The sequence below is a fragment of the Helicoverpa armigera genome, chromosome 18 (assembly GCF_030705265.1).
Source record: "Helicoverpa armigera isolate CAAS_96S chromosome 18, ASM3070526v1, whole genome shotgun sequence".
Classification (NCBI taxonomy): domain Eukaryota; kingdom Metazoa; phylum Arthropoda; class Insecta; order Lepidoptera; family Noctuidae; genus Helicoverpa; species Helicoverpa armigera.
In genome coordinates, this window is record NC_087137.1 from 5,978,124 (window position 1) to 5,992,859 (window position 14,736).

Below are 14,736 nucleotides of genomic sequence, written 5' to 3' on the forward strand. Positions count from 1 at the left end.
TCGCCGAGCACCGAAATGCAAAGTCACGTCGTATTTTGGGTCAAACATTGTACCTACTACGTAGATTTTGTACGAAAGAAGATTTCACTTTTTAGATTGAATGCCATTTTGTTGTCACATCAAAGTTCATTGTATGGATTCTACGGTACATTACCTCCCATGTAGTTTTCGAGGAGTTTTTTTGGCTGAGAATTTGCACTGCATTTTAGGTGTTACATGCTTGGACATTGGGTCTATATTTGGTTGTTAATAAGGGTTGAAACCACGTCGTCTGTCCACCAACAAGGTGGACAGACGACCTTATAAAGGTCGCCGGAAGACGCTGGATGCAGGTCGCCTCTAACAGGTATCTGTGGAGATCTAAGGGGGAGGCCTATGTTCAGCAGTGGACGACCTATGGCTGAGAATCATCTCAGCCATAGGTGATGATGATGAAGGGTTGAAATAAGTAAGACATTTTTAACATTTTATATAAAACAAATTAAACATTAAATCATTCCATTAGTAAAATATAAGTCTAGATAAAAATAAAAAATGTCACGTAAGTTTATATATTTAACCGTGCGTTAATGACTGAACCAAATGAGTTTTTAATACAGATTGCTATAAGGATCACATTGCTAAAACATAACTCCAGTAACAAAATACAACAAACCACAGTTATTTGAAGCCCCTAATTTACCAACAAGGCATTCATTACGTCAATACGCCGTGCCCTGTAATTGAAGTATGAATTCAAATCACTATATTATAATGTCACTAGATTTCTCCCGCGACTTCGTCTGAGTGGAATTATTGCTTTGAGCAGAACTACCAACTAAGTTTATTATCTACTAGATTAACAATTTCGGACTGAAACGAAGGATCACACATATAGGCCACTTGCATGTATTCTTGTGTTTGAAATTTAGTTGCGAACTGTACAAGAAAATTATACTGCATATCATCCTAAAATGTTTTCACCAATTTTCATAAAAATACTGAAAAAATATAAAACAGCATTTTTCATCCTAAACCAATATCACAAATAACGCATGCTCCAATAAGCTCATAGAGCCTATGTACCTACCACCGAATATCCATATCGAATATTGTGGAAGGATAAACTGTACCCCGTAGAGTAAACGCACCATAAAAGTCTATAGACCTTCATAACGCCACGGGGCGTCGTATTCGCTAACTTCGCGAAATGCTGATTAGTTAACCGCTAAATTATATAACGTAACTAGTTTTCCCGGTTTCACCCAAACCCAGTGGGAACAATTCCGCGCACTTGGAATAAAAAAGCCTCAAGTCGTTCTCGATATATAATTTTCTAAAAAGCATAAACAACAATTAATGTTTACAAAAATGGCTCGATTGATACAGTAATATACAAATCTAGACTGTAAATATATTAAAGAAACAATAAAAATTTAAATAAATTTCCAAATCGGTCAATACTTTCTGGGATTAGAGAGTTCAAACAAGCTAAAACAAATGTTTCAGCTTTATAATATGCCTGGGCTGCAACCTACCTCGCCAGTTTGACTGATTTAGTACCTGTGTTTGATTAAGTAGGTATACGTAATAAACTTTTTTATAGAGTTAATTTTCTAATACTTGCACGAATAGCTTTTGTTATGAGTTCACCATAGCGCAGTTATGTAAATTATATTTTTATCAAAACATGTCAATAAGTAGTGTAGTTAAAGAAATTACATTCGTATTAACCTTCATAAGATTCGTCATGACAATTTAGAACTTGTAGCTTATTAATTATACTTCTAACATACATAACATTATACCGACTCCAACATAGTTGGGAATAGGCTCAGGAGGTGATGATGATAAGTATTATCAATTATAATTAACATACCAATTTCAGACAAAGGCTTATAAATACAAGAGAGTTAGAACTTATAAGACGACCTTTTAAGTAAACTCCTTAACTTTTAGACTTAAGAAAAAGCGAACCAAAATATCGCCATTGTAGATTTTAATTTTCTCTTCACGAGTCAAACTCACAGACGAATCCGCAACTCAATAAATATTTATGAAGACGTTCAACGTTAAGTCGTGTTTTCGCCCCATTCTTATAGGAATAACATTAAAATTTATAGCTTCAGGCTATAAAGATTAACCGTCGTTAAACGAAACCAGAATTTTCTATGCCACGTGATTTTGATTTATTTTTTTGCACGTCTGTTGCGAAGTCCATTTTGGATAAAAATTCGGGCTAAATATTTATTTAGATATTATAATCTACTACAGTTACAATTTAGCAGGCCTAATACAAATGGTAAAGCACATCTTCTCCATTTGTTGGCTACAATATGTACGTACCTATGTATGAAGCAGAACCATAAATCGTATTAGAGAGTTTTTGCTTTCGCTCAAACTAGTGAATTTTCAAGTCGAGTTTTCCAGATCGACATTGCGCGACACAATAATGACACCTGAAACGGACGGGACAAGTTTTTTTGCCGTGCAAAATATATTTGACCGTATACACGCGACTCTAGGATGAAAGTATTGCTAACAACATTTTTATTATTTCTTAGAATCGGTTAGGATACGATAAAAGGATACTAGGTAAAGCTAGTGAATGTTTATGTAATATTGAGCCATTTGTATAATTGTAAAATTGGTATAAAGAATATTGAGCCTAATAAACAATGCAGTTAAATGTAGATAAAAATAAGCTGAATTAAGAGCACCTAAGATGAATACTAACAAATGTTATAATCAAATCTAAATCACGAATTAGCAGCACTTGTTACCAAATGAATTTGTATTTTGTACTCGTTACGTTGTACAATCTCTCTCGAATATTTGCACAAACTAGAGGTACATGAAGTCCAAGTGACTTTGGTAAACTGCCGTCTTGAATAACGTGGGGTTCACTTTAGGTACGCAAAACGAAAGCTTATGTATAAGTTGACGGTTTTTTACGCGCCCTACTAAACTAATTGCAAATCGGTTTTGATGTCATCGGTTAAAGTAGTCACCCACTCGTTTAATTTCGCTTGAAAGTCACACATTTTTACGACGGGCTCGTTTTTGATAGCCGACGGAAGAAGCGTAAAGTTTGTTACATACGAGTAGACACTGTCGTCAGTAAACTTCGGACATCCCCAATAACAGCGCGTTTCAATTCCAGTGAAAGTTGTCTCTTATCTTGTACAACTTTTATTTGAGTACCTCGGAATTCTGTTGATAGAAAATATTTGAATTTCTCTTAAAAGCAGAGCTTTTCATTATTATCCCGTTGAAGACTATTTCATTAGGAGTTATGTACGAATAAAATAATAACTTAATTTTTTATATATAGCAATTGAATTCAAGCGTATTGAAAATGCGCTTCTAAAATTGAATCGCCGATTGTCCCGATGCGACGGTATCACGTGAGTCACGAATCATTGATATGACGTGCTAGCTAAATCGACCTTTTATTCAAATTTCCCTAGGGCCGAGTGTGGTTCACACTGAAATACGAGGCGGGGACAGAAAGGCTACAGGTGCATATTATAAAAGCGAAGCACCTTCCTTCACGCACCCCCGCACTGGCCAATGCCTGCGACCCTTACATCAAGTAAGTGATTGTCACTAATGTAATTAATGTTACGCCCAACGTTTTTAAAAGGACGTCTACACAAATAAATAAGGCTAATTTGTCAAGCTTTATTAGAGCCAACAAAGCCTTGTGTAATCCGCTAGGAATAGCAAACACCCACGCAGATTGACTGGCATGGAAATAAAAGGCAGCTGAGTAACGAATTGTTTGAATCTCAGATTTTCACATTGAAAATGTAAAAGTGAAATCATTCAAATCACGTATCAGAAGGAATAACAACCGACATTCCATGTGGAAGTTACTTTTTCATTACTCATTCGATTTCACAATTCATGAATAATTTATTGTTCACTGCCTAAACTGGTTGTGTGACTTTGTCAATGTACATAGTTTAGGGTCCTGGCAAGTCAACAAAATAAATTAAAGTTGTTTAGTATGTTTTGTTTTGGTGTTAATGCAAGTTAACCTCTTCAGGATCCAATTGATGCCAGACGAGAGGCGAGTGCTTCAGACAAAACAAAAGAAAAAGACTTGCAACCCATTCTACGACGAGACGTTTGTTTACCAAGTAAGTATTTCATCTCCCTAATTTGTTTGAATTTGTTATTTTGCTAGAAGCAGGTGCAAACATTTTTGTATTGTATTCAAATTGAAATATACAACTAGCGAATTTTCACGTAAATTAACTATTTAATTACCCACCTTCCACCCTTAGGGGAAATATGCAAAATCTTTCTACCTGATAAATACGAATAATATCACATTTTAAAACAAAGAACTTTTAAACAATGCCGAGTAATTTATTAGGAACCTGTTGCTTAGACAAAGGTCGGATTTATTTAACGTATTCTAAAATTAAACAACCCTCTGTATTCAATCTGTTTAGTAAAGTCAGCAGAATCTTTTGCTGGGGAACTGAAAGTCAAATATTAATTTTATTAATTTACCTTTTGGTATTGTGTACTGATGTTTGTGGCACATATTTGATTGCTTAATCAATTCTGTAAATGTCTCTAACGTCGTAAGAATCATTATTAGCTTAGGTTTTTTTGTTAAGCCCTTTTTCAATACAGTGTATGTTAGCTTTATTTTACAAAGCATACTCATATTGAGTAAACAGTGTGCTCCCAGATAAAATAAACATACACTTGGGTGTTTCTACTCGTTCGTAATTAAAGCTAACTGCCAATTGAGTATCAAGTTAAAAAATACTTCACAAACAACGAGCTATTTGCAAAAGGATTGACTGACACAATATCGAACGTTCGGCGCAGATTTCAACACAAAATTGTTGAACATCGCATCACTTTGACGATGAATTAATTAGTTTAATGGATATTTTAGCGATTGGCTATGTATGGAAGCTTTTAACAGGGGCATAGGTTAGGTGCGAGGGAGGACTAAATCATATTTCAATCTTTGATAGCCATGTGACCACATCCATTAAATTTTAATCTATGGTGATAGGGTATCTGGCTTATCCTTAGGGTCAAAGGGATCTTTCCTATTATAATTTACGCTTAGGTAGGAGTTAGTCGTGTTAAGTATGAATATGGATGGAACGAGATAGAACAAATATATACATGTCTGGTTTGTGTGAAAGTGACTGGATATGAGTCGAACAACTTGTCCAACTCAAAATCTAGGATATACCGACAATCTGGGTTCTCTGAATTTCTAAAAAAATTATGGTTGAGCTGAAAGTTTGAATTTGTATTTGGCTTTCTTGGTAAAGCCAAATTCTAAAAAACAGCAAGCTTAAACTACTAGCCAAAAGTTATCGAACCATGAACTAAGTAATTTATGGTTTATGTTTTCACTTGAAACCTGCGTCAAACAAGAATTATGTAGGAAATATTTTGATTTTATACGAGCTTCAAGTTGGAAATTCAAAATATCTTCATTTAAGTTATGTTTGAAGATGATGTTATTTGCTCTGTGTAGGATGTTGAAAACATTTATTTATGAACCGAACAGAAATGATAGTTTCGTAGTATCTGATATTTAAAAAAATCCATTAAGATCAGTACGGGTAAAGAGTCCAAGAAGGCGTTGATATATATTATTACATTGCCATATAAATATTTACATCGGCTAATATTTCAATTTTACAATGTAAATTTAACCTTCACCGAAGTTTAAATTGTTAGACACAATAATTAACGGAGCGTTTGTTTTATTTAATGCTACACAATATTAATTTACATTTATTTATAGAGAAAATAAATGTTAAATTCGGCCCTGATCTAATTTTAAAATTAAGTTTTAAATAACAGGGGAAGGCTTCTAAATTCTAACATTATTAGGGCAAAGCAAGATTACAACAATGCTGTCTGAATAATATTTATATTTTCTACCTCTAAGCCTGCGCGCACACTGACGACTATTTAGTCGTTACTTGGTAGGTTTTTTTTAGAATCAATTTAAGTATGCAGTCGGTCTGATACCGAAAAAATACTTAATCGTTTTTACTTGTATCTTCCATTCATCTGCATACTGATTCATAAGTAAAAATCAACTAGGTATCGGCCGACCAAATCTTTATAGTTTGCGTGCGCTCTTAATATATCTCCTAAACCTAAAAACTCATATTTTTATCGTTCTAACCAGATCCCGCCCGGCAAGATCGAGAGCCTGACACTGAAGCTATCAGTACTGGATATAGGCAGGGTCGGGAAAGGCAAGCAACTCATTGGCCACATCATCCTGCCTCTCACTGAACTGGACGGCGTTGCTCCCGATGAGGAACCACAGTTGTACAAGCTTGATATTGAAAAGGTTGGTATTCTTTGTTCTAGACCTACTAGAGTCAGCTGTGTGTGGGTAATACGAACTAAAGTTGTCCAAAATGTTTATATCCAAACTATTCGTGAAATTGATTTGTAGAAGTTTCTTGCCACAAAGGTCCTTTCTAGATGTCATATTTTTTTTCACCACAATATTTTATACAAATGCACGTCTTTTATCTACGTCTCGCACTTTTTACCATTTATTATGATACCATTTTTTATAACGAAAGAAATGTATTAAATAAAACTTTATGCATTAATGTAAATTGGTATGAATATGCAAATGGCACACGCCATGACATAGTTGTGCGATAGGTACTTGTTTTCCCCATATCAGCGTTGAAAATGAATTAAATAATCCTGGATAGCCTACTTTTTTAATCTATTAGGGTCATTGTCTTAATTAAAAATAGGGTTTTATAAATATGTAGGCCACAGAAAAGTTGGTTTTCAAAAATCAGTTTTTCCAGTCATTCTGTTGGGTTAACTTCGATAGACACACGGTGTGGAATGCTACTCTACAGCTTTATGAAATTCCTGCAAAATAAAACAAGTGGAGCTTAAACCAATAAATATGCACGTTCGCCAAAATAAACTAAAATATGCAATATCCCAACAACGCTGTAAAAATAACGTTTTATGCATTTACATATGCAAACACTACTACACGAGAAACTTACTAAATATCACTGCATACTTACACCCTTCTTTAAATTAAATAAAAAATACTTGAGCCATAAAACTGTAACAGCCCAAAAGAAAAACATTTTCATGTTATTTCTATTTTACAGGGAAACAGTAGACCATTTTTTGAAGTTTCAGAGTATCTACTCATCCAATTTGCGTAGTTTGACGTAGCATCCGAGCAAAAAATTTTAACAGTACGAAACGGGACTGTGAAATTCACGAGGGACTTAAATTGCAAACAAAGTGAGGCTCTAGATGTCAGTGAAACGTTTATTTAAAATATTTTTCTGGATCTATTTTTAGCTCTCTCTACTTTTTCCTTGTTTCCTACATAAATGTTCTGTTAGGGAAGATCATTAAAAATGAATTGCTGCTTCACATGACAGGAAACATCTATAACTGATTTATATGACTGGCTAGATATTTTTTTATTTAAACATTTAATTCGAACAACAGGACTCATAGCGTTAGTATGATGTTGTGAAAATAAAACAGAAAATAAAAAGAGTTCAATATATTTAAGTTAAGAGTTTCCTTCATTTTCGAATATCAATAAATTTAAATCATTTGTATAACTCGATTTCTTGTCCACAGGATCTGCAAGAACCCACGTCGGATCTAGGTGAAATTCTCGTCTCATTACTGTATAATGAAAACCTTCATAGACTTACAGTCACGGTCATCGAGGCCCGAGGACTTAAGGTAAGCCAAAATTAAAACACATCTGTAACTTCACGAATCAGAAAAAGGTTTTCAACGACCAAAAACTGACTCCAACAATAAAACCTTTTCATAAACCTGTCAAACAGTATGCCGAAAACCGCAACAAAATCGGTTCAGCTAAACGTGAGATAACTAACAGGTACTTGAAAACCTTTTTTCGTCCTCACACATAAAGAAAATTCAAGCGTAGCGTCATACGTTCATTTAATTTACTTACGTATCTGCAAAAATAAATATACATACTCGTACTCGAATATTCAGCATTGATGGAACTTCTGGGAAGTATACAGTAGAATATGCAATTTTCAATACAGGTACTGGACCGTAGTTGAATAAGATAGGACTTTAGACGGAAATACCAATTTGAATTTGAATTGAACTGAAGTCCACTTTTCGAATGTGTTTCGTGTCACTATTATTATAGTACCCATGTGCCTTTATACGTACCTGTATGTAACTTGTTACCAATTCAGTTTTGCTAAGATATTATACAAAGGAGTATTGCTTTCTAAATTTGTAGTTCCTATAAAATCCAAATAGAATGTAGACTCAAAGTTACCTCTAAACACCCATAGAACAATCAGGTTTGTAAATTACTCAAAAGTTTTTCAAACTCAGATAGTTAATGATTAAAAAATATTTATTTTATGCTCAGTTAATGTATTTCTTGACTGATACTGAACTGGTCTGAAAGTGGAAAACCGGTGTGTTGTTTCAAAAATGCAGGATTTTTCACTGTCAATATTTTTTATAAGTCACTTTTCAGTTCTTTGACAACGTTCTGCGGTATTCTCGAATTGATGCTCTTTTTATTGTGAATTGCCAAACCTTTGCTTTTGCTGCATTTTTCATTGATAAACTTAAAAATATTTTCGAATACCAGTTATTTTATTTCACTTTTTATTGGTATAGGGGCTTGTTATAGTTATGTAGTTACTGTTTATCGAACATCGGAGAATACATATACGGATAAAAGGAATCACCACTCCAGGGAGAAAATAATTAAGTTGTTTTTGTCTATATGAAAAACAAGTGTTGTTATCTTTATTTCCTTTTGAAAAAAATTTTATCAACCTTAATAGTAAGTTTCTTATTACAAGATAGGCTCACCTATATGTAAAATTCTTGAAATATCCATCCTTAGGGTTTTGTTACTATGACTCAGGAATAATCACTGAGAAAAATCTTCTGTAGCAAAAGTATTAACGTAATTATGAACATAAAGACAGGAGGATGGCAATAATTATAGAGCTTTAGAGAGAGAGATTATCTAGCTTTTAGTGTTATGCCAAATATTTTACACGTCAGCTTTTACTGTGTTAAATTAATTCTTACAATCACGGGTTGATGTTGGATCATACATAAAAAAAATATCCAAAATTATAATGCAATAATTTCTAGACTCCTTTCCTCATAACTTACAAGTTTAATAATAAAAAAAAAAAAAAAACCTGTTTTCACAGCTGGATCCGTCATCAAGCAAGAAAGAGATGGTGGTACGTGTGACACAAGAGCGTGCGTGCCGAGGGGTGCGCGCGCGCCGCACCGCCGCCGTCGACGTGGCTGACGACGGCAGTGCTTTCGTCTCCGAGTGCTTCCATTTCAGGCTGAGAGCTGATGAGCTGCATACCACCAGTGTTACAATACAGGCCTTGCAGCCTCATTCCGTGTATGCCAAAGGTACATTTTTTTATAACCGTTTTTTTTACATTTTCAACAATAATTACGAAAAATAAATGTATATAAAATAAGAATATAAAAAATAGTTTTCCACCGACGTCGGGCACAGAGTCCTTTATTTTATTATTATTATATAAGTGTAGGCAGTACTGTAGTCGAAACCTTCCAATTAAGGCTGTGGATCATTAATAAGGTTTACTTTTGGTAATGAACGATGAAATATTTCATGTCTTATTCAAGACGTAAAGATTAAGTAGGTATAATGTTTTACCTACATGTATGAAGTTGTTGTATAGGTATTGTTAATGATAAGTATAATACTCGTAAGAGTTAAGAACTTTTATAATAAGACTAACAACACATGAAGAGTACTTGACATTTACATAAATAAGATTCGAATAACAATGGTGATTATGGTGAATAAACCATCACGTGTGGTAGCTGGTACTTGAGACTACATATTTATTTCACGTACATGTTCCTCGTTAGATCCAAATTGAGTCCCACGAGATATCTACCTACAAGAATGATTCATTGTTTGTTACAGACCGATTGCTCGGTAAGTTTGTATTAGGATCGTACATGTTCGCAAGGGGCCGAGCCTTACAACACTGGAACTCGGCACTCGCCGCGCCCATGGAACAAGTCAAACAATGGCACCCGCTCACCAATTAACGACAACCCGGCCAAACAACGTGCAACCGACGACCACCGACCCCACCTAGCGAAGAGTGTATCTCAAATCGGACGTATTATATCAAACAGGAACGTATCTAACAAGATATAGCTCCTAACAACTGATTTAGTCGAAGTGTTTTTGTTTCCGCAAGTACGTTACGTACTTGTGTATAAATTAGGATAGTTGTAAAATAAGAAATTGAGGAAGTATTCTATTTGAATTGAATATCATGAAAATTTCCAAATATCTAAAATGAATTTAATCATATTTTTGTAACTCCAATTTACACTATATTCCAAGTATTGTATTGGACTATCATGTTTCTTATCACGCCGAGTTACATAGTAAATATAATTTGCATCAATATAATGGAGTTCAAATTCTCCTATTGCGTCTTAAAAAGAAAGATACTATTCTATTGTAATTAAAGGTTTCAGAATATCATATCTCAAATACTTTCACTCTATCTAGATACTTACTGAAAAACAATTTATTGCTCATAGTTAATAATTTTATGAAATAAGTGTATTGCATATTCAAAATATTTCATTAAAACTACACCTTATACTATCAATAACTTATTTATAACTAAATGTTTAATAAATATAAAATATTGCCAATATACACGTATTGTAGTAGAATATAATTTCAAAAATGTGCAAAATCAATGAAATAAAATGATGTAACGCCAAATTGGCGAAAATTGTTGTATTTTATTCCATGGTCCTTTATCATCCTATATGAAAAGTTTTAAAAGCAATACTCAATATAACACTGCAACGAAAGAAATAATAATTAAGTTCATCATCATCATCAGCCTATCGCAGTCCACTGTTGGACATAGGCCTCTCCAAGTGCACGCCACTGAGATCGATTTTCGGGTTCTCGCATTCAGTTCCTGCCAGCCGCCTTGCGCAAGTCATCACTCCACTGTGCCTGAGGACGTCCTACACTATTTTATATTTAATAATTAAGTTCATATTATATTCAAATTGGTTTAGGTACATGCTGCATTAGCACTCGTTACTCCCAGCGGACTCGTTCCATCTTCATATTAATCCAGTAAGTACAACCTTTGCTATACATTGTGAATTTCGCCTCTAAGTCTTGTAAAAGCTCAAATATTCCTACTGCAATAAAGTGAAATAGTTTCTTATGCACCGGAGTGGTCGTAAAAGTACGAATTTCTCTACCTAACCATAAAACCCAGAATACATCATTATACCTGAGGGTGTAAGTAACCATTTCAAAGCTGGAATAGCAGAAACTGAATATAATGTAAGTACTTCTAGTAATATTTTACGAAATTATTAGTGAAAATATGAAAAGGGATAATATTGCACATATACTTACCCATCAGTGTTTCTTCTACTGACCTTTATGTATCATATCCATGACCGTTATGAAATCTTTATAAATTCCTTTTAGGAATATGGCACAATACTATTTGGTTTTAGCGAGATTTTGAAATCAATAAAGATAGATGGCATCCCCCGGATGTTTACTATACCTAGTCAGTCAGTTATTTATTAAAACTAGCAAGTTTTAGCTCTGACTGTACTATAAAACTGGTTCACTAGCTAACCAAACTAAACTGAAATGTGTAATTTTCCCTTCATGTTCCTCATAGCTACACGTCACACGTTTGTATAGAAATTCCAGTTCATTATACAGCCAAACGATTAGCTGAACAATAAAATTAAAGGGCAGTCATCGTGAAAATTAGCCATTAATTTAGCTGTGCCTTAGAGAATTATTGTCATGTTATTCATAATCTAACTACCAATACTATGGAATTATACTGTTATATTAAATGGCTGTTCTGCCATTAGTAATGGCCGTATTGCGTTACTAATTACCATCCGTTATTTAATCACCACTGCCCACTACATTTGATGAACATAATTCTATGGCAGTTATCTATCGAAAAATATTATAATTGTGAGGGTGAATTTTGTATACCCTAATAGCGGAACGAAACTATGAAAATAGTCACAAAAGCATGAAAATAAAAATATAAACTTTTTAGAATAGTCAGTACCTATGATGGCATAATATAGTAAACTACAAATATCAGCTGGTATTGTATAACGTAAATGTCAGAAATATACAAGGTGTTGATTTGCATTTGTGCCATAGTTTAGGAGGAGGACATAATCGATTGTAATTACAGTAGATGGGAAATAACTAATATGCACTGCTTTTTTTGTCATTGTAATGTCGTGGTATTTCCGAAGTAATCCAATTTTATGAATGAAATTTATGAGTGATCGTTGCGTATGCTTTGTGTTTGCGTTTGTGTGAGGGTGCAGCACGGTTTTAACGCCAGTACCAAGTTTAAATAAGGCTAGATGAATTCCGAAAAAAAATTAAAGAAAAAAATTACGTACTTACCAATTTTTTTATTGATTTGGGTCGAGAATCATTAGCATAATTACCTCCTTGAATATGGCACGGATGCAAATCAACAGCTTGTATAAATATGTCGGTATCATCGGAATGGCGTCAAAGTATATAATTTGTACTGATACTGAAATAACATTTCTGTAAATGTAGCTTTGATAATCCGAATTGCTCTCGAAAGGGTTGTGGAAGGTTTGTAATCACACTTCAATCGTCTTTCTTGTCTTATCTGTAATAACAGCTACGCCTGAAGATTACGACGGTACTATATTCATAGAAATACATATTTTCAAATAACATTTTCTTTCCAAGAAGTGAGAAAATGAAATTACACATTTTTTTTTTAAGGTACCCTGATATTGTGAGATGCCTACGCTCTATGATTAATCCCTACTAATATTATAAATACGATAGTAACTCTGGCTGTCTATTACGCTTACACGTCTAAACCACTGAACTGATTTTTTGTTATTATATAATTTTAGTTGACCTTGAGAAAGAACATAGGATAGTTTTTATCCCGAACTTTTGAAGAGTTCTTTTTAAAACGCGATGTAACCGAACTTGACGCGGGCGAAGCCGCGGGCGGAAGCTAGTAAGGAAATAAAAGTTATTTTACCGGCCAGCATTCAAATCATATTCCGATCCAAAGAATATCTCGTAGTTTATAATATTGATAGATAGTTGGGAAGCAGTTCTAAAACAAAAGACAACTAGAATTGAATTATTAAGCCATAAAACTTGGTAGAAGGGACGTTAACCTTTTTTTATAGCTTGCCGTTTATGCTTGTGATAACTATACTTTATACTTTCGCACAAAACCCCTTCTTCCTTTGTTTTACGTGAGGTAGTATATTAGAAAGTTTTACGATCGGATATAAAATTATAACAAAAATACTTGTGTACTAAACTATAATATTGTGAAAAACTAAAGTCTCTTCTGCTTTTTTTGGTGAATATTTTTTAAGTTATTGCTCATAAAATAAGATATTGCAACTAAGAAAAAGGTAATCAAAAAGACTGGAAGAAATACGTCTCATAGTTACTTAATTAACTTTACGATTATACCTCATAATAAGTAGGTCTTTCCCTTCCTGTGAGAAAGACGAAAGAATTTATCGAAAGTGACATAAAGACATGATAAATGGACAAAACTAAGGCTCACAGTTTCTAGAATATTATGGCTCAAGATGTTGTTTCTTGTCATTACCTGTAGGTAAGTGTACAGCTTTAACTAAATGAAAGTGAACCTATTTCGTTAAATTTTAACAAACAAATTTTTTGAAAAATTCACTCTTTTATGAACATAAAATCGGCTCCTATTATACGTTTAATACGGATTCAAATGAAACATAAATTTTCATTTCCTTCGTTTGTACGCAACGGGTCGTTTGCGGACACGTCCCGGAAAACGTTATTCACAACACAAATTAACTTAATTTACGAGAAAATAAGTCCACAGATGTTTTAATAGATGCAAATGATCTTTTGGCTAAATGGTTCGTGGCAGAGGCTGTTAATCACATTCTGAGAAAAAAAAATCTTTTGGAAATAATATTTTCAGATTGACCTTATTGGGTATTTCTTGCAATCTCCACTATTTTTTAAAAGACATCGTGTTGGAAATAAGTGATCCCGTCTATGAGTTACATACACAATGTACGTACATAAAACTGGGTTCGAACGTGCGTAATTTAAGCAGACTCTCATTGAATACGACTGGTTGTAAAGGCTCAATCTGGCACAACTTACCTGAAGGTGTCCTTTTGTACCTGTGTACCTTTTGTGTGTGTTTTTGAGGAACCTTTTGTAGTATAGGACATCTTTCGGGAGTATTTATAGAGAAGGTCTATATAACTGTAATTGTATATTTATTTATTTTATGAGAGGTAACATCACAGCTTACTGTACATAAACATAGAAGTATTAAATCGCGAATTACGAAGTATTATAATTAGCTGACAGTGACCTAAATTAGCAGGTAAGTATTACAGTTTTTAGTGTGTCTGAGATATATATGAGATCATAATACTAATTTATAACCATAAATCAATAGAAACTAGTTCCCGAGAGACTTCAGTGTGTTATCATCGTATGTGATTACATCGCTGTATGTCATTTTATCTGGAGCTTGTTAAGCTAAAAGCTAATTTAGGTGTAGCTTATCCAGTCATAGTTAACTTATAGTGCTCAACATTAATTATAATACTGACACGCTA

General features: G+C 33.8%; 1 protein-coding gene across 2 annotated transcripts in view; it reads left to right on the plus strand.

Annotated features, from left to right (window-relative positions):
* LOC110382691 (synaptotagmin-15) overlaps positions 1 to 10,781 on the plus strand; it is an 80,544-nt gene extending 69,763 nt beyond the window's left edge. The window contains exons 7-12 of one of the 2 annotated variants that reach the window (XM_049847652.2): positions 3,450 to 3,574; positions 4,031 to 4,124; positions 6,167 to 6,334; positions 7,627 to 7,734; positions 9,219 to 9,435; positions 9,983 to 10,781. In XM_049847652.2, the coding sequence (XP_049703609.1) occupies positions 3,450 to 3,574; positions 4,031 to 4,124; positions 6,167 to 6,334; positions 7,627 to 7,734; positions 9,219 to 9,435; positions 9,983 to 10,110 (840 nt within the window). In that variant the 3' untranslated portion in view covers positions 10,111 to 10,781. The remainder of the gene's footprint in view (positions 1 to 3,449; positions 3,575 to 4,030; positions 4,125 to 6,166; positions 6,335 to 7,626; positions 7,735 to 9,218; positions 9,436 to 9,982) is intronic. The other variant, XM_049847648.2, reaches the window with a different exon arrangement.
* Positions 10,782 to 14,736: the final 3,955 nt, after the last annotated feature.